This window comes from Parambassis ranga, chromosome 16 (genome assembly GCF_900634625.1).
Source record: "Parambassis ranga chromosome 16, fParRan2.1, whole genome shotgun sequence".
In the NCBI taxonomy this organism is placed as follows: Eukaryota; Metazoa; Chordata; class Actinopteri; family Ambassidae; genus Parambassis; species Parambassis ranga.
This window is the reverse complement of record NC_041036.1, coordinates 5,574,871-5,598,867: the sequence shown is the minus strand read 5'-3', so window position 1 is coordinate 5,598,867 and position 23,997 is coordinate 5,574,871. Positions and strand designations below refer to the sequence as shown.

The 23,997-nt window shown below is 42.7% G+C and overlaps 1 protein-coding gene across 1 annotated transcript in view; it reads right to left on the bottom strand.

Annotated features, from left to right (window-relative positions):
* The window catches only part of rspo2 (R-spondin 2), a 51,304-nt gene extending 30,834 nt beyond the window's left edge, over positions 1-20,470 (bottom strand). Inside the window, exons 1-2 of the mRNA XM_028425829.1 lie at positions 20,047-20,470; positions 19,471-19,786 (exon numbers count right to left, since the gene is read on the bottom strand). Coding sequence (XP_028281630.1) covers positions 19,471-19,570 — 100 coding nt within the window. The 5' untranslated portion in view covers positions 19,571-19,786; positions 20,047-20,470. The remainder of the gene's footprint in view (positions 1-19,470; positions 19,787-20,046) is intronic.
* Positions 20,471-23,997: the final 3,527 nt, after the last annotated feature.

Below are 23,997 nucleotides of genomic sequence, written 5' to 3'. Positions count from 1 at the left end.
GTGCTAATCAGAATGTGTCTCTTCTGGTCTTTAGGGATGAGGTTTACAGCGACACCCCATTGATCACAGCAGCGCCGGGATGTGTTCTCCAAATCTATCCATCACGCTGGCTGGTGATTGTTCATCTGCAGTCGGCGCTAGCTCGGTAACACAAGTTGGAATAACGAAAAGCCCAAATCATAACCAGTGTGGGCCTCTCTGTCTCTCAGATGGGATGGAAAATTGTGTCTTATGTTTAACTGCCAATCAAGAGACTAAGATTTTATTACTTCTTATTTCAGCTGCGCCAATCCCTTCAATTCAATACAGCATCCATGGTGGACACAGGTGCTGCTTAACTACTGACTAAACACACAAGTCCTACGTCTTATTGCAGGCAATTAAATCTTAATATGTGGTCATATTTTATGTGCTCATAAGCATTTAATGAAAATACTTACATTATGACAGACTCAAAACACAGTAAATGTCACTTTTTAAAAAGACGTTGTTGCAGCTGCTTTAAAAGTGTTTCTATTTCCCGTCAGGTAACACACCACAGGCACGATATTTCACATATATCTCATATTTCATTCTGTCAATCCTTCCATTCTGTAAAACTAAACTGCAACATTAGACCAAACCTCAACACTTAACCATATATTTCTGTAGAATACACAGTCTGGATGTGTTTACGGCAAACTGACATTCACATTAACTCGGTCACATTTACTCCAGCCACCCTCGCCAAACTTCGAACACAACACTGACAGAAAGAAAAAGCCAACTTGGCAAAAGTCAAGAGTCTGTGAGGCTGGAAAGCTTATTTCTCCAGCCCGCTTTAAGCAGGCTCGACGTTGTGACTATTAACAGTGTGCTAGCAACACTATCCTAAGAAGAATGACAGAAAAATACTATCTGGGTCTGTGGTCATCTGAGATCACTGGCTGATCCATCAACAGGGGAAATTACAGTCAGTGAAAAGGCTCCTCATCAGTTTGCCTCAAAGACCCCGCTCACCCTTTTTGTTGTCAAACATTTGTTTTGCTGGTTGCTAATCTCGCAATGCTTGCTGATTGAGGATAACATAACCACATGCAGCTTGACTGCAGTACATCCCACATCCTGGAATTAGTGTACTACTAAGGGGGGAAAAGCTGAGAAAGGAAGACTCGGCACAGAAGAGAGAGAAACTCTTTTTCGGTGCTGATCTTGGGAGATTAGCCTGTGTGTGTGTGTCTGTGGAAGGGTTTTGGAGGTTCAGGCCACAGGTATGTCAGGAAAGAGGCCACAATTCAACAGTGTCTGGAGCAGCGCTGTCCAACTCACTTCCCACACTACCGGCATAATGTCTAGCGCACTTTACATCAATCTATCAACTGCCAGCAGGTTTCAGACATTTTTAAAGAAAACACTCATTTGCAGGACTCAGATTTTTTGCAGAGTAGAAGATGAGAAAATCAAAGGTACAGAGAGGAGTCTCACTAAGTCTCACATGCTTAGTGTGTTCTGAGTTGTGGTCTTTTGTTTTATATATTGTCTTTTTTTTTCCTGCAAATCGTGTCATGCCTCAGCTCTTCTAGAGTTTCTTCTGTCAATCGCAATGAAGCCAAAGTGACCCAGACACACAGAGGAAAAAAAGCCACACAGTGAGTGGTCATTGTGAGATTATGGATACCAGGTTTAACATGTATGTCTTCTGAGACTGGTGAGGAGTACACACCATTACAAACGCCACTCCTTGCACATGATAAACTGATGTCGTTTACGGTTTCAACCACAGAGTGCATATTACGTGAAACAAAACAAATCCGCAGTTCCCACTTCTGACAAGCTAAGTGAAGATCCCCTCTGGGCCTCAAGTATTGTATTTACAAAAAGCCAGAGTCCATGCGAGCATCACTGAAGAAGCCTCCGCAAGGACTTTTTAACACAAAGACTTAATAAGTGCCTCAATGTGTCATGTCTACAAGGCAGAGGGCTGCTACAAAGCTGCTGCTCTCGCACAGGAACCACATGAAGGACCCCTCGCATATCCTCTTCCTCTGCCATCAGCAACATATTGTGACAGCTAGACTTCTTATTCCAGGCTGAGGAGAAAACATTTTGTTCATTTATGTTTACAAAGCTGCACGACTACGCGTACATATGAAGCAGAAGCCTTTACCTTATCATCAGGAGCAACAACGCCAACATCAGCAAGTTATCTATAGTTACAACATCATTCTCAGCTGAAAAAAGAAGCAAATGAAACTGCTGTTTTTTTTTAATAATATGCTCATTTAAATTGTATCAAGGGTTACACATAACTGTAGGTGCATCCAGTTTAAATAACAGGTACAACCTTTCTTCCGAAAACCACAGGGGGACATCATGGGCGGATGTCAATCATCTTTATATGCATGCTATAGCTTCTGTATTTATAGTACAGGTGTCAACTAACTCTATGCATGACAGCAAATAATTGCATTTGACGGGTTAAATCTAATAAATTAGTCTATGAAAATCAGCGTTACACAATGAGAAGGCCTTCAGGTGACGTTTTGCTCTTTCATTCATGCGAAACAGTCGGAGTCACAACATGAGGAATGACGGCATGTTTGGAGCGCAGCGGCTTTCATTCTGCAGCCGTAGGCTTGCTGGGAGGTTTGCTCTGAATGCAGCTCAAGAGCAATTAGAGCTGCAGTGAGATCAAGCAGAAACCCAAACTGCATCTCAGGTACGTTTTTTTTTTTTTTTTTATGAGCCGAAAGCAAGCGTGACAGACTGCGCTCAGGGCTGCCAAAACCATCCGCACATACACGGGGTTCCACCCACGGCCGGATAACTTCCTGCCTTCCACTCACCTACCGTTACCCATGAAATCATTCACATTGACCCATTCCAACTTTCTGCAACCCGAAACCCTAACAAGGCAAATTGCACATAATTTTTGTGTTTCTTTTAGAGCCCTGAACTTAACATTGAGAACAAGAAGACATTCTTACAGAAGGGGTTTCACTGATGTAGGTCTTATGCAGAGCAATTTTGGCTAAAACACAGAGCAGCTGCTGATTCTTCAGAAAACAATTTCAGGTGATAAAACGTGACAAATGTTAATTGTTAAGAAAACAAACACAATAATACCAACCAGTCCATACTTTTAAATAAAGGTTTCAACAAATCCTTGTACTTTTTGCAGCATCCACATGAAAGAATTCTTGTGGTCTGCCGTGTTTGAAAAAAAGGTGGCTCCCTCTCACCTCTCAGCTGCTTGCTTCAATCAGAGTTGTCACCAAGAATCTTCAACATGCAATGAAGACTTTTTTTCCTCAAAAAAACAGGCACCGTCATCACCTCTTTCCACCAGGTCTGTTTTTTTTCTTTTTGTTTTGTTTTTTTCTCCATGGAAAACCAAAAAGAGAATGCAATCTGTTACTCATTGTTACATTTCAGACATAAAAAGCAAATTATCCACATTAGTAGCTGATGATATTGGGCACAGAGCTATGCAGCAGGGACTCGTTGGCTAGTTGTTTTGATTAGACTCAAGTTTAGCTTGTCAGCTACCATTTTAACCCTATGCCTAAATAGAAAATGTCACCATAAAATCACCATATAATAGCAAAGAGTGTGTTCTGATTAACTGCTGAGGCGATCTGGACACGTAGCAGACTTGTGTCAATATCATAACGCAGCAATGGAAACCAGCAAATAGAAGACAGCAGCTCATATTAAAACACAACTGTTTCTATTCTCACAGCTCTCCCTCCATTTCTCCAAGGGCCCCTGGTATGTAAATCTAATAATGGAGACTGTGAATGCGACTATCCAGCAGTCCATTGTTTGGATTTTACAGTACAGTGTAAAGGAGAAAGTTTTGTCATCAAGTAACATGACAAAAAAAAAATTCATCATTCACTTAATGTATATCATTCATAAATGCCATATGGTTCAGAGGCAGCAGGGGAAAACCTCAGGTTTTGGAGCAGCAGCAGGTCAAGAAGATTTGTGCTCTCATGTGGAAAGCATCACACTCACCAACCGAATTATATGCTTTCCTCGTGGCACTGAGACAATTATTGTTTATTGTCCACCTCACTTGTTCCCTTTAAATGACGGTATAAACTTACTGCTGCTCCACTTAAAGAGGAAAAAGAGAAAGCCTGTGAGCAAGAAAGGGCAGATACAGGCCAGAGTGAGGCTGCAGCCGCAGACCGGCCAACAATAAGGAGCAAAGAAACCACTTCACTATCCAGGCTCACGCTCCATCACAGTAACAGTGTCAACCCTCACACCCGGGGTTAACCAGCCGGTGTAGCGTCTCAACATTGTTCAAAAAGTTGGGTACATGGACAATGACGTCAACCCGGCTGCCTTTCAGGTCAGGGACTTCTTTTGTTGTGGATCTGAAAGTCGCACTTAGATCAAAATTTGCAGAGTTAAAAAAAACAGAAGGGATAAGAGAGCGGTGGGGGGGGTACATCGGGCCTGCGCGCTGAAGGCACATTTCTGTTCCAATTTAGCAGAAAATATGTTGGACTTGCCTCCGACTCTTTTCCAGCTGGAAATAGTCAGGTTTTAGGATCTACGCTTTTTTCCTCCCAGTTTACTTTAACAGATCATACTGTAAGCACATGTTTATAATTTAGGACAGTCCTGCTGCTTATAATGATTTTGCAGCATGAGACTGAGCAAACACATTTGCTGTCAGACATATTAGCTCCGCCAAAGTGTTCCTGTGACACAGATCCACCGGGCGAGGCGGGCAGCGCAGGGTTTGAACCCTGTACTTGAAAGGATGGTGGTTAATGTAAGTGATGAATGGGTAAAACAGGCAGCTATGGTTCAAAAAGGCAACACTGAAGCAACTCTTATTAGTGCACAATAAAACAGAAAGTCTAGCTAATTTAACTTGGTGTGAGTCAACAGGTTGAGCCACAGGTGAAAAAAAACTAGACTGGATGACCACAGAACCCCTTTTCAAAGTAAATAACAGTAAATGACATTTTATCAAAATATGAACTGCACCGATTTTGTTTACAGGTGCCACACACAACACCCTGAAGTCTCCAGTGGTTGCCCAGCAACTTCTACCAGCTGAGCCCCACTCCTTTAATTCCCCATTAAATGTGAAATTATCCATTTTACCCATTTTACTATGGATTAACCAGGATTAACATGTTAATTAGTGAGCTTTAATGGTGCTCTACAGTTCATGGCCATAGCTACCATTGAGCTCCCTGCAGTCTGGACCTCGGTATTGTTTTGATGGTGCATATACAGAACTAAAAGACACATAATGATTACTGCAAAGATAAAGCATAACACCAAGATGTCCTGCTTTGTCCTGAGTGCTTATTGTCATTTATTGTTTGGTGAGTATCAGGGTGGATGATGGGAGAAGTAAATGCTTCTTCTAGTATATCCCCAATCAATGCAGAGTTTTAAGTTGGACTATCGCAATTGACTTCACTATTATTATTATTATAGGAGGCTTATGCCTTCTATCCAACAACAGTAGAGTTAAACCATACAAATAAACCTAAGTTTGTGATGTTGCACTAAGAATATGATTATTAAGAGCAAGGAGTTCCTTTCTACTAGTATACCATCCAGGTAGAAGTGTGTCCATATGGACTTAAAATAGCAGGTGTATATACACAAGAGTCAGTATCTCTGTGCTGCTGGTCAGATATACACATTGACAGCGTCTCAGGGTTAATCTGGAGTCACTCTCTCCACCTTTTACCCATCTGTCCAGCTGAACTCAGCATGGCTCTCACCCTTACACTCTCTCCAAGTCTATATGAAGACCCTAGGTTAGTCCACTCTGTTATTGATATATTAATGATGGATTATGACTTAATCCCTTGTCCTAGGTCAAACCCCACATCTGGATGTTGTGAAAGAGACCTTCTCATACTGTTTTTTTTGGGGGGGTCTCACAGTGATCTCACAGTGCGTGCGGCAGTATTTTAATGCTTTCTGCCATGCTGGTGGACACCAAAACACTTGACCCATAACAGCCATGTGACTGCCATGGAAAGCTCCATGGTTGTATAAGGAGGAGAGAGGAAAAAAAAAACATGGGGAATGACCTTGATGTGGTGGTCAAGTAATAGCATCGCCTCTTCATTGTGGGCTGTGGTCCCATAAAATGTTTTACAGTTTGGCCGAGGTTTGAAAACAACAGAATATCTGTTCACAGTCGGTGTCAACATTATTTAAAAAATGCACTGAAACAATGCAAACCTCTAATCAGGTTAAAGTTTTGTTCCAGTGATGGAAAGAACCCTTATACAGCAAGCTGTCAGAAATGCTACGTTTATGGGTTCACTTTATTTTTGGTGGTGTATTTTAGATATTTACAGCACAGCTTTAAAGTGGTTTCCACACACACAAAAAAAACAGTGTAAATTGCAGCACTTCGTCGCAATGTAATGCATGAAACATCCCAGACGGAACAAGATTTTCTCTCACGTCTCTCCACAAAACCCAAAAATATGTTCTTTATCATCATGAAAATCAACCTGGCACTTCCTGCTGAGTGTCACAGGTCGTCCCTCAGCATCTGCCTTTCATTCCTTTTGGTGGTGACGCTCACTTTATACATGGCGCAGGTGGAAAAGGACTTTATGACACTCAAGCGTGGAAGCACTACAGGAGTTAATCGATGACTCATGAGGATGGACTTTATCGCTCTTTGGACAGGCACTAGAAGATGAGCATGTGGTTTACGTTTCTTGCCAGCTTCTCGTCCATCTTTATTCAGTCTTTCAGAGAAAAAAGGTGGATGTTCTTGTGAAATGACCTATCGAATTTGACCCTTTTTCAGCAACTCACACCCTTTCAGGCGCATGATCAAGGAAAGCGAGATTCAATGCAATATACAAGCATGTTTTTTTTAGACTTTGCAGATTTAGCCAGTATAAGAAATTTTGTCTAAACAAGTCAAGATGATGGAAAATGCAGAAGTTTTGAACACTGAACTGGATAAATTATGGCTCTCTTTTTACACTTGTGCCAAAAACACACTGGCCTTTAGTTGAAAAACTACAATATTTGAAGTATAATAAATCGTTTTATAGCTTTTTATTCGTGAGAGTCCAGAGGTGATGCACGCCACATTTGGAAATGATTAGTTCAACTATCCAGGAGGTGTTTGCATAATACAGGAGGTTATTTAAAGAATTTGAAATTTTTTTGAGGAAAACAAGGAATCTAAAATGAACAAAACATGCATAAATATCGCAAAGAAGAGCAACCCACAGTTTGAATTTTATCTGGAAATGTTTTCAACACTGTTCAGGCATCAAAATGAAGCGTTCTCAGTCAACATTATCACAGGAAAGTTATTATACTGAGAAGACTTGCTGACAGTAAACAGAATACGAATGAAGTGCAAGCAGTGCAAAGCAAGAAATGTACGTCAAAGAAAAAGAACCATTTTGAATTTGAATATTTCAATATTTACACTCCCCTCAAATTCAGTCAAGCTGTGGGAGAAATGTGTTTTTCCCTCTGAATACAAGGGAGAAATAGCTAAGAGGAAAAAAGGTGGAGTGGCTCCGATTAGCCCACATGTTGGTAATTTATCACACATAAACCTCACACCTAATTTTCACACCTGTAGCTCAACGTGCTGGGAGTCTAGTAATTCACTCACACACACACACACACACACACACACACGCTCAAGAGTGGGACTTGGCTGTGGGTTTCTTCTCGGTGTGGGTGGGGACCGAGGACATCATAGGCGAGGATCTGTCAAGTCGGCGGACATGCCTGGCATATTTGCACCCCATGTAGCATTGCTTCACCTCTCCCACCCTCACCCGTGTGTGTTCGCTCTCTCCTCCCTATTTGTCATCACCTTGACTAAACTCATCCCAACTTCCAGCTCACACATCTGAAAAACAAAAGAGCTGGGTGTGGATTCTTTCATACTTGCCAAAAAGAGCAATATATCTGGAGATCCAGATGGGAGATAGTCATCTATTCGCTGAAGTGTCACGATTGCAAAGTGAAATATTATGAAACAGCATTTTATTACTGTTGGATTAATGTATAAACTGTGTTTTGATTCTGAAACTTTTCACGGTGTGCATGATTCTCGTTACCTTCTGACTGTTGATAAATGATAAATGAATGAAAAGGCAACATTTAAAAGGTAGCAGGTGTTAATAGGAGCAGGAAATGGAAATAACAGTAGCTGAAAACTGGTCATAAGCAGAACCGTTAAGTGCCCTACACATGGATTTCAAACAGTAGGTGTTTTTCCAGTGCAGGAAGTAATAGGTTGTTTTCGGGTCAGCGTTTTTAGGGGAGAAACATGTACCTAATGAGGGGTAGGTATTGTGTGTGTGTGTGAAGTCCAGAGTCATTTCAACATATATATTTAATTATGTATTTTACTGTTTCACCTCATGAGGCAACTACCTGACAAACCTACACCTATACACACAGTGCTGGGGTTACAATGTGGAACCAGAGCAGCATGGATGCCATATTGTGTTGTGTGAACAATGTCTGAGTGCTGTTTGATCAGAGACAAATTGAATTTGTTGGTGGCTAAAATTAACATGCAGAGGCTTATTAGGTGTCATGTTGACTTAACTGGTAATTGAAGTTGGAGCAGAGCATGCAGAGTCATTTGACCCTAGGATGAACACTGATATCCTTTACTCACAAAACAGGCTGATTTGTTTGGAATAAACCAAAATACCAGGTAGCCAGCAGGAGCAAATAGCACACTACCGAAGCTAAACTTTGACTTTACATGAGTCGTGCAGCGTTTAATGGAGACAAAACTACAACAAAAAAGGAGAAAAGAAAAACAATAACTTGATACCAAGTCTCTTTTCTGACTCACTTCAGCGCCATCTCCACGTGAACGTCTGTTACAAAGTTCTACCTCATTAACCCTTTAACAAGACACAACCTCACGCCGCCTCCTCACCCGCTGAGGCCAACAGGGAGATCTGAGGTGATCGCCGGGGTCAAAAGTGGAGCGCACAACAGGGGACACATGGCAGAGTCCTGGTCTCACTTTCAGTCGTGGTGCCTGACGCTGAAAAAAACAAAACATCAAAGCCCCCCAAGAATGGGCTGAATCCAATATCGACATCAGGACTTTCACGGGAAAGACTTGCTTGTTTTCTCACCTAACTCAACTAGAAAAATAGCCACACTATTATTTAATCATTTTGGCAGCTCCCACTTGTCTGTACGTTGCTAAGCTGACTCTACACATCTTGAAAGTACAGACAGGCAGTCGTGCACAAAAACACTTTAAAAGAGAAGTTCATCTCTTTATTATTTATTAGTATTTGTTTGGATGTATCCAGATGAGCAGCCACCTCCTCCTGCAGCAGGTGTCTGGGTCACATCTGGCCTTGGGTTCTCACACAACCAAAAAAAAAAAAAAACAGCACCTGAATGGCTGGCACTGAACGTGCTTCTTAACAGGAACTGGCTTGTGTTGGCTCTAAAAGGCCACGCTCCAGCCCTCGGGAGTACACATTTCTTTTTCTGCATTACCCTTTGAGAGAAGTTTGGAATAAATGCTTTCATAAACTATGAAGGGGTGAAGGGCCAAAATGCAGTTGCAATGCCAAACGACTGCAGTCACATAGTGTTCCTCAGTATGGAAGTGTAATCTGTTAAGCCTCTAACAAAGGTGTTAGAGGTGTTGCAATAAAAAGCATCCAGAATCTCTGGGTGGCATGAGGTTGTCGAGCGTATTGTTATTACACAGAGTCAGACGCATGGAGCTGTACCAGTCTTGTGAGTACACGCCACAGTGTTTACTGCTACAAATGAGCAGCAAATCGGGTTGTCATGGATTGGCAGCAGTTACAACAATGCTCCGAGGTGCAAATATCTCAGCCACAGGAGGCGTCTCCTCTTGTCTAAACAGTTGGAGAGAAAAAAAAATGCCTCGGCTGTAATAATGTAATCCAAAAAACATAATACAAGAATGCATAGGCTGCTCATATGCATATGCCCGTGTCCGTGCACTGCCGCTGATGCTAACCAGCCCTGTTCCGTCCATTACACTTCACTAGTGTTCATTACCGTGCCAAGGCAGTACCATCTCTAAAGCCATTAGCTGGTAAACATATAAACTACATGTGACCCCTATCCTCAGATACCTATTAGTTATGACTCCTGCTGGTGACAGCTGTTTACACAGCTAAGGCCGCTGCTCCTGAGACCTGGCCCCAGTCCAAATAAAATAATATCCAGTTAAGGAGAAGTCAGCCAAGATGTAATACAAGTGCATAACTAGAGAGGGGGGGGGGAAGGAGTGAAGGAATCTGAGAAATGTTAATGGACTTCTTTTAAAGCTTTATACTTTTCTGTCTAGCATTTGTCTCTACCACAGTCTTGTTTCATTGTCTGGATCCTAAAACACGATTAGCAAGAAACCCTAATGCAGAAAAGAAAAAGTCAAAGGCACACACCACAATTGATGTGTTTTTTGACGGAGTGCAACTTAAAAATGTGCTGCGTTAAAATCATAACACAGCTTACAAATTTCTCCCACAATTAGACTTTCTCTGTTTTTACAGTATGTGAATGTGTGTGTGTGTGTGCGTCTCAATCGTACATGGCGTGCAGCCAGTCAGAAAAGCATAAAAACATACATGGGATTTAGTCAGCATTGACAACAACAACAAGACAAACAACAGCTAAACAAAAAGACCGCAACCACATTACAGCATGACATGCACAGTGTCACAGTGAACGGGGCTGGGCCTGAAACTTCTTCTTGGTTAAGAAGAACAAATTGCAACTGATTCACTGACAAGTGACCAGAAAGCATTATTCAATCAAATCTGAGGAAAGTGTAGCACGGCAGCCCATCACACCTGATTTTCATCATGTGCAGTTTTTAGTATGGTGGCAGCGAAGAGCACTGTCACACACATCCAGTCCTCAACCTCATCATTTCCACATTCATTAAGCTTCAGTGACTGCATTGATCCACATTTGTCAGTTCTTCATTTTAACTGCTAACCCATATGTATTTCACTTCTGCAACCCAACTGTAAAAAACCGAACTGGACGTAAAACTGAAGGTTGTAATTGGATTGACATGATGCTGGAGCCACCCACAGAAATAAAGGCTCATTGTGAGATGTGTCAGTGTGGCCGCCATTCAGTCTGGGTGTACTCCGAGTGTATGAATTTCCCTGGATGCATTAGGCCCCGGTTCCAACAATGGTAACCGATGGATCAGTTAACTGAATGTAATGTTAAAAGGTGTTGCCTGTAATGTTGAATCGCCTCATGCTCTGTGTTTTGTTTTTGGATTTATGGTAGGTAACCTTGCTGTTCTGGCTCACACATTTCCACCGAATGCATTAGCACTGGCAGCTAGTATCACTTAGGCCCCGTTCACACTGGAGAAAGTCAATCCAGCTAGAGTAGGATTGAATCCGGAATCAGGTTCAGACCTATTTTCAAATCTGGCTTTCACACACGCGTGTCCGTGCTCAATCCAGCTTAATCCAGCTTGTTTGTTGTCCTCCAAACTGCTAGGTGCTGCCTCATAAAACACAAAGTCCGTTCAGGACATGCGTCATGCGCTTTTTTTGTCCCGTGTCGCTCGGTTGTTTACATACAGCTTTTGTACATGACCCGGACACTCTTCCCATGAACCGAGAGTATCCCGACAGTAGTGGGATTCACTAGCCACATTTGAGTTCAGACCTGAGCCAGATGTAAACCAATGCGGCTAGATCCACCTCCGAGAGGTGGATTGAAATCCATTCGGATATATCCAGATATGGCCCAAATCCCGCTCTAGCCGAATTGATTTCCCCAGTGTGATTTCCCCAGGTCTTATTTACAAATCCACGTTGCTGTATCTATGGCACAGATTATTTCCAATAAATAACGCAGAAGCTTTGGAAGCACATTGTAAACATGTTGCCTCTGTGTGGCCCCAGTGGGGATTGTAACCCCCAAGTGGCATCAACAGGTAGATGTGTCTACCAGCAAAGCTCAGTGCTGATATGCACTGCATTGATACATGCAGTGAGAAGTTAAGGTGATACTTTTGTTTTTATTCTAGTAAAATAAACATGTGTAACCCTGAAGGCATGGGTGAATGTTCAAGTGAGGAAAAAGCTCTATATTTGACCAGTAGCCAACTCACTGTGGCGGATAAGGTAAAGCTATTAGCAGAGGCGTCAGCAACAGTAGAACAAGACTAAGGGGGAAAAGGCACAAAACATAATACAAGTTCTGAAACAGTGACCCTCTGTGATGTTATTTTTAAGCACAGAGACAGGAAAGAACTGACAGAGAGCAAATACATTTACATAGTGATGACTAGGATAGCAGCCAGTTAGCTAGGACTGGTTTAAAGACACACAGAGGTGCTCTGTTATCTCAGAGGTAATCGCACACAGCTCATTAAGATGAGTGACAAGTATTGGGGCGTGAGACTAAATAACTCTGATAGAGGAATACATACTCTCTGTTGCCTTGTGGAGAAATGTTATGTACTGTAGCTCCCATTACAAGATTGATCTACAATTGCCCTTATAGCAGACAGATGCATGTCTCATTTGATCACTCCTCTATTGCTCTGTGCATCCTCTCTTTCCATTCCTTTCCTCCTTACTTTCTGACCTCATAAATCTACAGGGGATGACCCCCTAAAACTTCTTTAAATCTGACATACACGCTACGCTGCCCTCACTGTATCTTCCCCCCTTTCCCCTCTCCCCACAGAGAGACAATGAGCTAAGCATCAAGGCTCAGTAATGACTCCCAGCCTTGCTCTTGATTAAAAACACACCGGGTGCTTCTGCACTGCGCAGGCAGCCATGAGGCCTTTCCCTCCTTACACCACAAGGCCCGAGAGCTTTGTGATAGAAGCCCAGACCAGCCTCGACACAGCTCCACAGCCATGAATACAAAACCAAAAAAAAAAAAAAAAAAGATCCTTACATGTATCATCAGAAGCTCATGTCCCAACTAGTCCAAGCCTAATTCCACAGGCAAGTTTTCGTTTAGTCTGCCGGTGCTCAACGGTGCTCAATTACCAACATTAACCCCAACCTCAGCCAAAACCATAACAAAGATATAACGGAGGAAGCTTGCAGTCGCTGACAAAGATGCATCAAACCTGGCTTTTAAAATACCTTTTCACATGTTTGCATAATCCCACAGATGGGCACAGTCTGAAGGCAGCAGTGGAGATGGGGGGGGGGGGGGGGGGGGTAGTGCAGCACCTTTACCTTTTCAATGTCCACACTCTGGCCGCTAAATTACAGACGGGCTCGGCAGAAGGACGCTTTATTGCATCTGACCAACTCACTTCCTCTCCATACCAAAGGCATTGCATGCTGAGCTTTATTTTGATGTGGTGTGTAAGCATAATTAGAGGTCCCATAAAAGCAGGGAGACGGGGGGGGGGGGGGGTCTTGTCCATCTGTCGAGTGTTAGGGGGTGGGCGCAGGGGTAGCGATCAGAGCCCTATGCCTCCTTCTTGTAAGAGCCATTTAACCCGGCACAGAGGCAAACATCCCTTAACATCAACCTACAGTCAGTGAGTGTGTGTGTGTGTTTGTTTCTGCACACATCGGTGTATTTTCTCAAGGGGTCTCCTTGAGTTTCAGATTTCCAGGCTTTGCAGATCGATGCAAAGTAGGTACTAGTCAACACGAACATAGAGTAACACACTGACATGGCAAACAGGAGTATGTACAAAGTGTGGATTTTTCTAGAAATACCACATCTTAAGCATCCTTCTGGGGGCTCTTATATAGATCTTCTGCCCATTTAAGGCAGGAAGGAAATCAAAACATAAGCCTATTAACAGGTTACCAAGCTGCACGCATATTTGTTTTGTGGATACCACTTGGATGTGTACACCAAACATATCATGAAGTTAAGTAAGCATAACAATAGAGGCATGCGAAAGGCAAGTGAAATGCAAACTTGCAATGGCATGCGTAGTGTACTATGGGGAGGGATGCAGATCAATTTAACTTGCAAAAATGGCAGACGACAAGTAGGCCACATTATATACTGTATATTAAAACACCACTATATTGTGCAGTTAAGTCATTATTATGTTCACTGGGTTTGTGATAACTTGGTATATTAAACGTGTTAGCTAGCACAGCCTCGACAGATAAGCCCGATACATGGTGCTGTCATCAACCAAAAAACAGAAACAACTACATGGATGAACACAACTTTTTAACCGTTTTGTCCTTGTTAAACAAACAGCAGAGCTAACTTCTTAGTTTGTGAGCTTTCCGGGGACAAAGTTAGTTTCAATCTTTGCATGTAAGCTGTAAAAAAAAGAAAGAAAGCCAGTGAGCATATTCCTTGAAATGTTCACCTAATTTGTGCTCTTTTTTTGTAAAACTGCAAAGGGAAATGGCTCATTTTAACAATTCCCTTGATTACATTCATTGAGGAAACAATACAATGGACGCCTATTGTGTTCATGTCATTACCTCTAAACAGCTCTTCTTTTAGAGGTGTCTATTAGTAATGTGAGAGGTAAGAAGTCTGGAAGCGTATTTGGGTGTAGGCCCGAGGGGCTCCATCTCCGGCTTTTTTGGGCAGCTCTCCTACCTGTGAAGCCATTGTGTGAGTCAAAAAAAATGCTCCTTTTGTGTTGTTGTTTTATGTGTGGCACTTAGAAATGATTCCCAACATTAGAATCTTTATGGCCCAATAAACTTGAGAGAATCGGACCAAACTTGCTGGTCATATTTAGTAGCTTTATAAGGAAGCGTATTAAGGTGTAATTGCTGCGGGGGAGTGTGCAATCGAGAGAGCGAGCATAGGTGAGGGTTGCAAAATTGCCCTCACACTCTGGAGGGACACTGCAGTGTTTGTCTGCTGCCCGGGAGTTTCCGATCGCCGTTTCGTGAGGAAATATGGAGTGCATTATGAGATTTTATATAATAAGTTCATTTTATTTCACATTTCCGAAAAAATCAACTTTTACAGTGTGGTAAAAAATGTAGCTTGAAATAAAAACATCTGTCTGGCATTCAGCTCTGCCAACATATGGGATCCTCTAGTGACAATGATTGAGGGTGGAAGAGAAGATCCCTTTGTGTATATTATCCCACCCTACCCAAAAACAACAAAACAAATCTGTGCAAAATAAATGTTCTTTCACTATGATGATGTAAAAGAGGTGTGGAGTGTTACTAAACAAGCATTTTCATGTATGTGAAATTGATATCCTGCAGCAGTCAAGGAGTGAGTAGGAATCATCTTCTAATTTTAGTGATCCCTCATAAAATAACATGGCATAAATATAAACCAGACAATTAGATTTATTAGATTTACTCAGTTTTTCTTCTTTTTTTCTAGGTGGGTGGGGGAGTGGGGGTAATGAAAAAGTGAAAAGGATCATCCCACTTGGTCACATGGTGACTGAAAGAATCTCTGTGTCTTTCCTTCCCTGCAAAAAAAGTTCATGCCACTGCATGTTTTTTCCTCTTGCCGGGGATTTCGGCAGTGTAGCATGGCACGAGTGCACTGAGGAGCCTTTCACCGGCTTCACCTGATACCGCTGTGACTCGGAGCAGGAGCTGCGCTACAGGCCGGGATCGACACGCAGGTCAAACAAGGAGCTAGTCTTTCGACAGAGTTCGGAGGCTGGGTCAGACTAATGTGATTTATCAATACAAGTACAAAAGTGAATCATTGTCCTTAATGGTCTAATAATCCCCCAAGACAGATGAGGGACTAGAAGCTGGGGGTGGGTGAGTTATATAGTTGTTGTGTGTTGTTTTTATGGACTTGATATTTTGATCATAAGGGACATGCACCTGCAGGTTATCCATGTACCTCTCCTTGTACTCGTTCTCCCTCACCAACACACACACAGATTTACACTTATCGAAGCTTGGCCGATGGAGCCTGGGAGAAAAAGACAGAGCTCTGTTCCTTGACGCCAGAGCTGGGGCTCAGGTCAAGACTCAGCTCGCTGTAATCCCTCTCAGGTGATGCTGTTCACATTCAGCCATTTCCAGCTGATCTGCTTAAATATGCCTTCCTCATCCCCCTAAAAAGCCCCCCCCCCCAACTCCTCAACCAGCACAACCCCAGAAGATGGAGAGGAGGAGGGAGCTATTCCACCCTGACAATATCACATCAGATGACTTTTCTGCTTTCCATAAGGTGACCAAACTCACTTTCCATGAATTATATGAACAGACTTTCCATTTTATGTGTGGCATTAAAAGGAATCAAAACGCGGGGCTAACATCACCTGGATTAGAGTGGCATCATGTGAGAAGGCCTTGTTAAAAGACGTGCCATCTGTGAGGCTTTTTCACATTTTCCAAAGGCAAGAGTGGCAAGGCTGCTTTAAAAGCAGCTTCTTGGAGCGTTCCTTCTCGTGCCCCTTTAGGCACTTAATCAACGTATTATATTGCGCTGAAGTGCCGGGTTCCAACATTAACACTTACACCCACAAACCTGGGACATTATGTGAGCTTTCAGCACACAGAGGCCTGATTTCCAGGGCTTAGAAATAGAGAGTGCTGCGTTTGAATAGCTTAATATCCAAAGATGCCATATAAATAAAAACACTGCATTTGACTTGTGAGTTGCTACATTTTCAGATGAAAACCCCAGATTGAATTGACAGGAGTCTAATACCTGAGAGTATCAAGTTTTCCCACACTCTTTATGGGATTCTTTGTTGACAGAAGGGCTTATTCAGCCACAAATCATGACTATTTTCTGTGGACTTTTGGCCTCAAAAAGACTCCATACACACCCTTGTTGCTGACTGTCACCAGTGGTACAAAATGTCATGTATCTCTGACCTCACTCCCTCCACCCTGCTGCACTGCACTGGTTTCATCTGATCACTTTTGTCCTTCAGAAACATCTGGGAACACAGTTGAGTAACAGATTACACCGCTGAATATGATCTGAAACATGCAGCAGCCTGCTGGGTATTCAAATTTTAGGATTTCTGGGTAGACGGGGAAGGGTTAACTGTATCACATGGCAACTTTTCACCACTCTCCACTGCTATTACCTATTCATTACCTGTTTAAACGGCTTAGGGCCCCACTGTGTATCGCTGTTCCTTCAGGCAGCACTGGTACTCCAGCCTGATTTTATGTAGTCAGCAGGTGGCATCATTAGCCAGAGAATAAAAATGAAAAGTAATACCCTTGTGTCTAGCTATGATATCATAGCAGGGCTCATTGGCATCGTTTTCCTGTTCCTAGTGGGCAGGATAGGGGGTAAGGAGGTGTAAATTTAATATGTTTTGTCATGTGTTTTACATTTAAAAAATGTATATGTACAATTATTGACAGCCAAATGGGAGGTTGGGTCATGCCATGCAGTGTGTGAGCACGACAAGATCAGCTCAGAACCCACACAAAGATCCCAATTTTCACTGTGTTGCAGTCGTACACGGGGGTTATTTCATGCCCCTAATTATGATGACATCTCCATCCGTCGCACCTCACTCAGATGTCAGTGCTGCAGTGTATTAACTTTTTTCATGCAATAATGAAAAGAAAAAAAAATATCCTTAAATTATGCACGATGTGTTTCGTTACGCATAAAGCAGTCAGGGCTGGGGAGCGGAGTGTGGCCAAATTAAGTTTCAAACGTGTCTGTGTCTCAACACTCCTGAATGGTTTGGATAGCTCCCTGTGCATGCCAGACAGGCTGTATATAAAGCTGTCACAGGAACCTTGAGGGCTAGAAAAATATTCAAGCATTTCTGGGTCTATTGGAGAATGATCTCTTACACATGCTTCTTTCAATATAACCATGATAAATAAAGGAAGGAAGCAAATACCGACAACTTGGACGGCTGCCACTGCTTGCTAGAATGGCACTTTTGGCAGTGATGCCCCCAACTCCCTCCCTCCCTCCCTCAAACACACACACATGCATACACTTTCAACCTTACTGTAAAAGCTAAACCTGTACATGGGATTAGTTTGACAAGTGTAACATCCATTGTAAGAGCTGGGGAGGGGGGGTAACAATGTGTAGCTTATACTGCTCAGCCTAAGGTCAAATGTGTAAGTTAACCTCTTGATCTCATCCCTACCAGTTAACCCACCACCACCCCTGCCCCTCTTACTTTCTCTTTCTCTCTCTCACACGCACACATAAACACCCTACAGAGATAAAGAGGCACCTGAAGACAAATGTGCAGACTGGATTTGCTGCTTGACCATCCAACATACCCCACAGATTTGCTCACACTGAGAAAATGACATTCCCTCCCCTCTGCTATCTAAGATCACACAGTTCACAGAACAAGAAACACACAAAGGGGCTGAAAAACGTGTGTGTGCCAGTACCCCGCAGTGATTGCCTGATTATTTACAGATGGGCAATGGAGGACTTGCAGAGTGTGGAGGTTCCCCCTGGCACGCAGTGCATATGATTAAATTCTGTGATTGCCTTTACAATTTACAAGACCCCCTCTCCCTTGACTTTAGCTTTTCTACTGTACTGCCTCTTAATGCAATGCGGACCGTCAGCAGTGCGTGATTTCCGTGCGTAATTCTAACCAAATCTTCTCTCGTGGTCACCCTGCGGATCTTGTCGATGTGTTATGTCACAGGTCTGCTGAGGGCTCCGCGGGGGCCACTTTCTTAATCCGACTGTCTCCTCATTCATTCAGAGTATAGAGCAGTATTTACAAAGGGGCTGATCCCCTCTTCAACTGCCGCGCCTCCGCTGAGCGATTGTTATGCGGGTTTCCTACCAACTGTTCAAAGTGGTTATGAGATCAATTAAAACCAGCTTAGGGGGGGTTGGAGTGGAGATGTGCAATTCATAAGTCTGGGAATAGGGATTCCGTATCTATTCATTATACAACTCCCCCTCTTCTCTCTTTAAGCCACCCCTCTCTATAGTCTGACCCGCACCAGCAATTTTTTTTAGCAGTTTCTAATGTAAATAATATATGGTGCCCTTTGTTGTGGCCAAAGCACCGGGAAGTGGCGTTAATAGCTCATCTGACAGCATGCTTTAAATACGATTATCCAATTCACGGACGTAACATATTTTAATATCAATTTTGGACACATACGCGTGGCCAACTGTGCGCACGTTTTTACGCAGTGGTTACTGGCTCTAAAATCGTTACACAGTGAGAAAAATCTTCTTTAAAAAGGTGAATAAGTTACATCACACGCCGACAGTGGCTTGGATAACATTTCTGGAATGTTTCTGTGAAACAGACTATAAATCTGTCCCTGTCTTACCTGCGAGTTTTAAAACAATCCATATACCCATATTTTACCTTTTCCTGACTGTTCCCCCTGCTTTGCGCACAATGCACTCTGACTTATACAGAAACTATATCCTACTATACAAGAGGGAGGCGCATTTTTATAGATTGAGTAGCGACCCTGTTTAGAACTGTTGCATCCCATGACACACACACACACACAAACGAACTGTTTAACAATCTGTTGAAGTCACTCCCTGGATGCTGCTCTGTAAACTATAACCCCATGTTACCTCGTTTGTTTCTCCTCCAGCGGTGCGACGGCGCCTGACAGTTGCTGTACTCCATACAGTTCAATACTATCAGGGCAAATGAGAAGAGTCGAAACTGCATCTGGACGGTGGTCTGTTGTTCGGACTCCAGTAAAAACGGGCCAGCTGGGCTTGGGATGACTTTTCTAGCTTTACAATGTCTTCCTCCAGTTTCTTTAGTCGATCCTCAAATGTGTCAAACATCAGACGAGATGCGACATGGTATCACGTCGCCGACTGGGATCATTTTATGGAGCGCGCTGATCCTTCAGTCACTAAAAGTGTCCGTTTTGGTGCGCTGCGGGGAGAATGACAAAAGGAGATTACTGTGATAACAGTGTAACGAAATCAACACCTTCCTAAACAATGATGCGTGGGGATGAGAGGGGAGATCTGAACAATAAATGAATAGCTCTTCTGTGTGTTAATGTGCTGGAACAATCGCAGATGCAAAAGCAATGCGTACTGTTCAAACGCCCCCCTATCCAAAAAAAAAATGAGCGCAACCGTGCGTAATAGTCGCCAAAACGCTCCGTGAGATAACGTGATGTTTTATACCTTTCATAAGATTAAGGGTAAATCCGCTCCGGTCCACTTTTAGGTTCCCTCTAAGTGCAAGTGCGGCTTGGGAACATGCAGCATCACTCTCTCTGTGTGAGAAACTTGTGTCTCCAGAAGAGAACAGAGGTCCGAAGAGGAGGAAAAAGGTGGTAGCAGTTAAGGGAGGGGATTTCCTTTCCTCCTCTCTGTAAAAAGCTTAGATCCCGTTTACCTGCGACTCCTTACACGAGCTGTTCCTTTCGTTCCCGTAACAAAACTCACATGTGTTTGCTTGCTATAAAGCGGAAAATGAGAGCCGGTGAGTGAGTCTGCGTTTTGCGCGCTGCTGAGGTTCAACTGACTGACTCCCAACTGGTCCTGATGCTTGCTGCCTTTTTCCTCATATAGCTCCGTGTCGCTGTCACGTGTGAAGATTTCAAGTTTTGTGTTTCCTCGCATTTAAGATGTTGAAGATGACATTTCGTGTAGTCTCCCCCCACCTTCACCCCCTCCCCCCCCACCTCCTCCCCCCATCAGCGCGCACTCAGGCTCACTGACCGGTACTCGGTTGCCTCTGGGTCCTAGTGAGCGTAAAAAAAGCGACAAACTGTTTCGGGGAGAAAAGTTCATGTTTTTAATGATATTTTTTTTAAACATCCAAAATACTCACATTTATGGTTATGATGAAAATGAAAATCCATTGCGCAATTACCACTTACTCCAATTAGGTCTCACATTAAAGTTTAGTGACGCCCCTAAATTTGAGATCAAAAGTGAGCCAAATAATTGCTGCACAGTGCGCAAAGTATCTCGGTTCAGCTTTTCCTCCACTAACGACAGCCCTATTGAATAATTAGAGGTTCTCCCCCCCTTCAAAAAAAAAGCAATTATCTGCAAAATGTGCGTAATGACATGGGGTCCGCAAGTCAACCATCTCGTCACGCCTCTTTTATTGCCCCCAACTTCCACCCCCCTCTCTGAAATTAATGATAATCGTCGGGGAGGCTGTAATTGTGGAACATGAATAAATCATTCAATAATTTCTGGGGTTTTCCATACCCGGGCCTTTTTGACGCTGACCTGCGTGACCTCATAGGGGAGGAAAAGACATGTGAGCTGGTCACAATCTCCTTCAAGTCAGAGCTGCGTTTACCTTGTGGGGAAAAATAAGGCGTGAGGAGCTGGCACTCATCCACCCCTGTCTGTGACATTCAGAGGCTGGCTGCTCGTCAACTCTGCAAAAAGTAGTTAAAAATCAGAGATGACATCACTGGGATTAGGTTAGACCAGGTATTATAATCATGTTGTGTCCATGTACAAACTAGTTGACAATCTGGTGAGATTTTATCACCCTCTGAAAGTTGGGAATGCTCTACCCCCTTCAGCCACTAGGTGTGGCACTTAATCTTTTATTTGTTTGAGGAAATTATTTTTATGTGAGAGTTATGTTGTCCACGTCAGTGAATCTACAAGTGTGTGATAAAAAAATCTACATAGCCTTTCAATGGGAAAAATACCTCTAATACAGTGACAGGCTTTTGTGTAGAAGTGCTTTAGTGCACCCAGAGCGATTATATAGACCTCCCATCTCTGCATTCCAAAATTTCATTTACATGCTGGTTTTACACTTTAAACAGCAGAGAACCCAGTGAAAAGCCTCAGGCAGTAAAACACACATTCTTAGCCATTCAAACATGAACAAGTTTCCGTTTCGTCACCGGAACTTAAAAAATATGAGTGGGAGGGAGGGGGGCTATGTAAAAAAACCTATAGTGACCTTTGTCCTGACTCTATTTATTTATCCAAAGAGCAGAGAGACACTGTGGTGAGGAGGGCTGTTAGCCGCAGGCAGTGCCGCTGGTTTGGATTCCTCTCTAAAACAACATCTGAGAGTGCACGGTTAAGGTGAACGTGATAATTTAGGCCTCCGGCACTTTTATTTTCATGATGTGTCATGGAGAAGGAGGCCGGTAAACCAATCACTTTATCCTCTCCATCCCTCCCCTCCTGCTCATTGCAGTGCACAGAAGTGGAGGTGACGTCAGCATTTGGATGGTCTGGCTCAGAGCCCTCGGAGCCATAACAGCAATGAGGGGAGCTGCACACTCAACTCATCACAGATACAGGCTGGATGGTCTTCATCATGGGTTTCTGTCACATTTACGTGGTTAAAAAAGAAAAAAGAAAAAGGAAACAAACAACAGCCACCCCACAGCGGTCATCTAAAAGTCTCCGAAATGTCAAGGACAGAATAAGAGTGAGGCAAACTGAAAAGGTTCAGGTCATATTTAGCTACTTTCCATGCTTGTGGCTCCAAATGGAAAGAAGGAAACTTCAATATCCAGAAATAATCTAACATGACATTCACAAACAAAGCTGAAACATTACAGTCCACATGTACAAACACCATTTTATAGTAGCCATAAATCCAGATGACAAAACTGTCTCCACTCAGGGTTCATTTAGGAGCTGCTCTTCAGCGTCCATTGAAAAATGAAATGAATTTGAACATCCACAATTCATCTGCTGATAAAGATCATCAAAATCTAACAGCTATTAAAAAGGACTTTTTAAAGTTTTTTGCAACAGCAAAATCCAAGGTCCAAGCGTGAGCTCTGTACTTCAGGCATAAATCCTATAATTAGAATATATTCACAATCAGGCTTTTGAATATAAAGGCTTTAAAGGTGCTGAGCTTTGTTTCTTTGTTTTTGTAGAGAAGACAATAAAACATCCATGAAAACTTCAGCAAGGGGAAAAGTCTACTAAAATATGTGCAATAAGGGCCAAAAATACACAAGACCCTAAAAAAGTCAAGCTACTTACGTAAGCCACGAGAATGCATGATATTCTTCTATAGTTTGGACAGTTTTGCTTGTTTTACACTGTATTTTTGTCAGCTGGAGATGATGTATTTTGGTGCACCAATCATTGTGTAGCTACATTTGAATATGTATGTTCTGAACACCTTAGTGGAGTTTTAGACTTTTGTCTGTTCACTGAAGTTTGAAACTTTTATTCCTAAACGCACGCCAATATGCTTGATTGGCCAGATCAGACATGCTGCTTTTACCATGTCAATGAATAGAAATGCATCACTTCTTTTTAAGACATTTAAGGCCAGAATAAATAAATTGGAATACACTGTATACTTATAAAAAAACCACAAAAAACTGCTTTTCATATTTCACCTCTATTGTACACAGTGCGCTTATGTTTATCGACTGTGCTGGTCTGTGACGCACTATGGAAAAACTAAAGAGAAGGAAAGCACCTATTACTGGTCTGCCCTTTTTTTGTTGGAATAGTCTGCTACTTCTGTTAAGGAGTCTGTGGATGAAGCACACACACAGGTGGTGTATCATTCCTTGCACTTTTCAGACTTACGATGGATCTAATTAAGCAGGTGTATTTTACATAAAATCCTTATTTAGTAGTTAAATTGCACATAAGAGGAAAATTAAAGACATGCAAAGGAATGGGAGCCTGTTTGTGAGCAACTGCAATAAAGGAGGAGGGAGGGAGAGTCAAAGGACTGAGTTATGAGAAGGTCGAAAGCACAGAAAAGCGGGGGTGGGGTGGGACATTAAAAAGATTGTGTCCGTCTGGCTAATGGTTCTTTATGGCTCCCTCATGTCCTCAGATGGGCAGGATGACTGGCAGAGAGTGTGACCACTGGTAACTGTACATCACCTCTGTTTGCCCCCTTCAGCTGACGTCCCACTCAGTGAGACTGCCTGCCACGGTGAAGCGAACCACTAAAACACCATAAAACCAACAGACTAAACAGCCATTCATCATTACTGTGCACACATGAGCCGCATCACACGCAGCAGTCTTAACTGTCCCACTCGGTGACTCAATGCGCACATTAAAACTTCATCAAGTATTACCGATACAAAAAAGTCTGACCACTCAAACCTCAACCGCTGTTTGTAATGTCCAGAAATAAGGCAATCATGGGTGAAA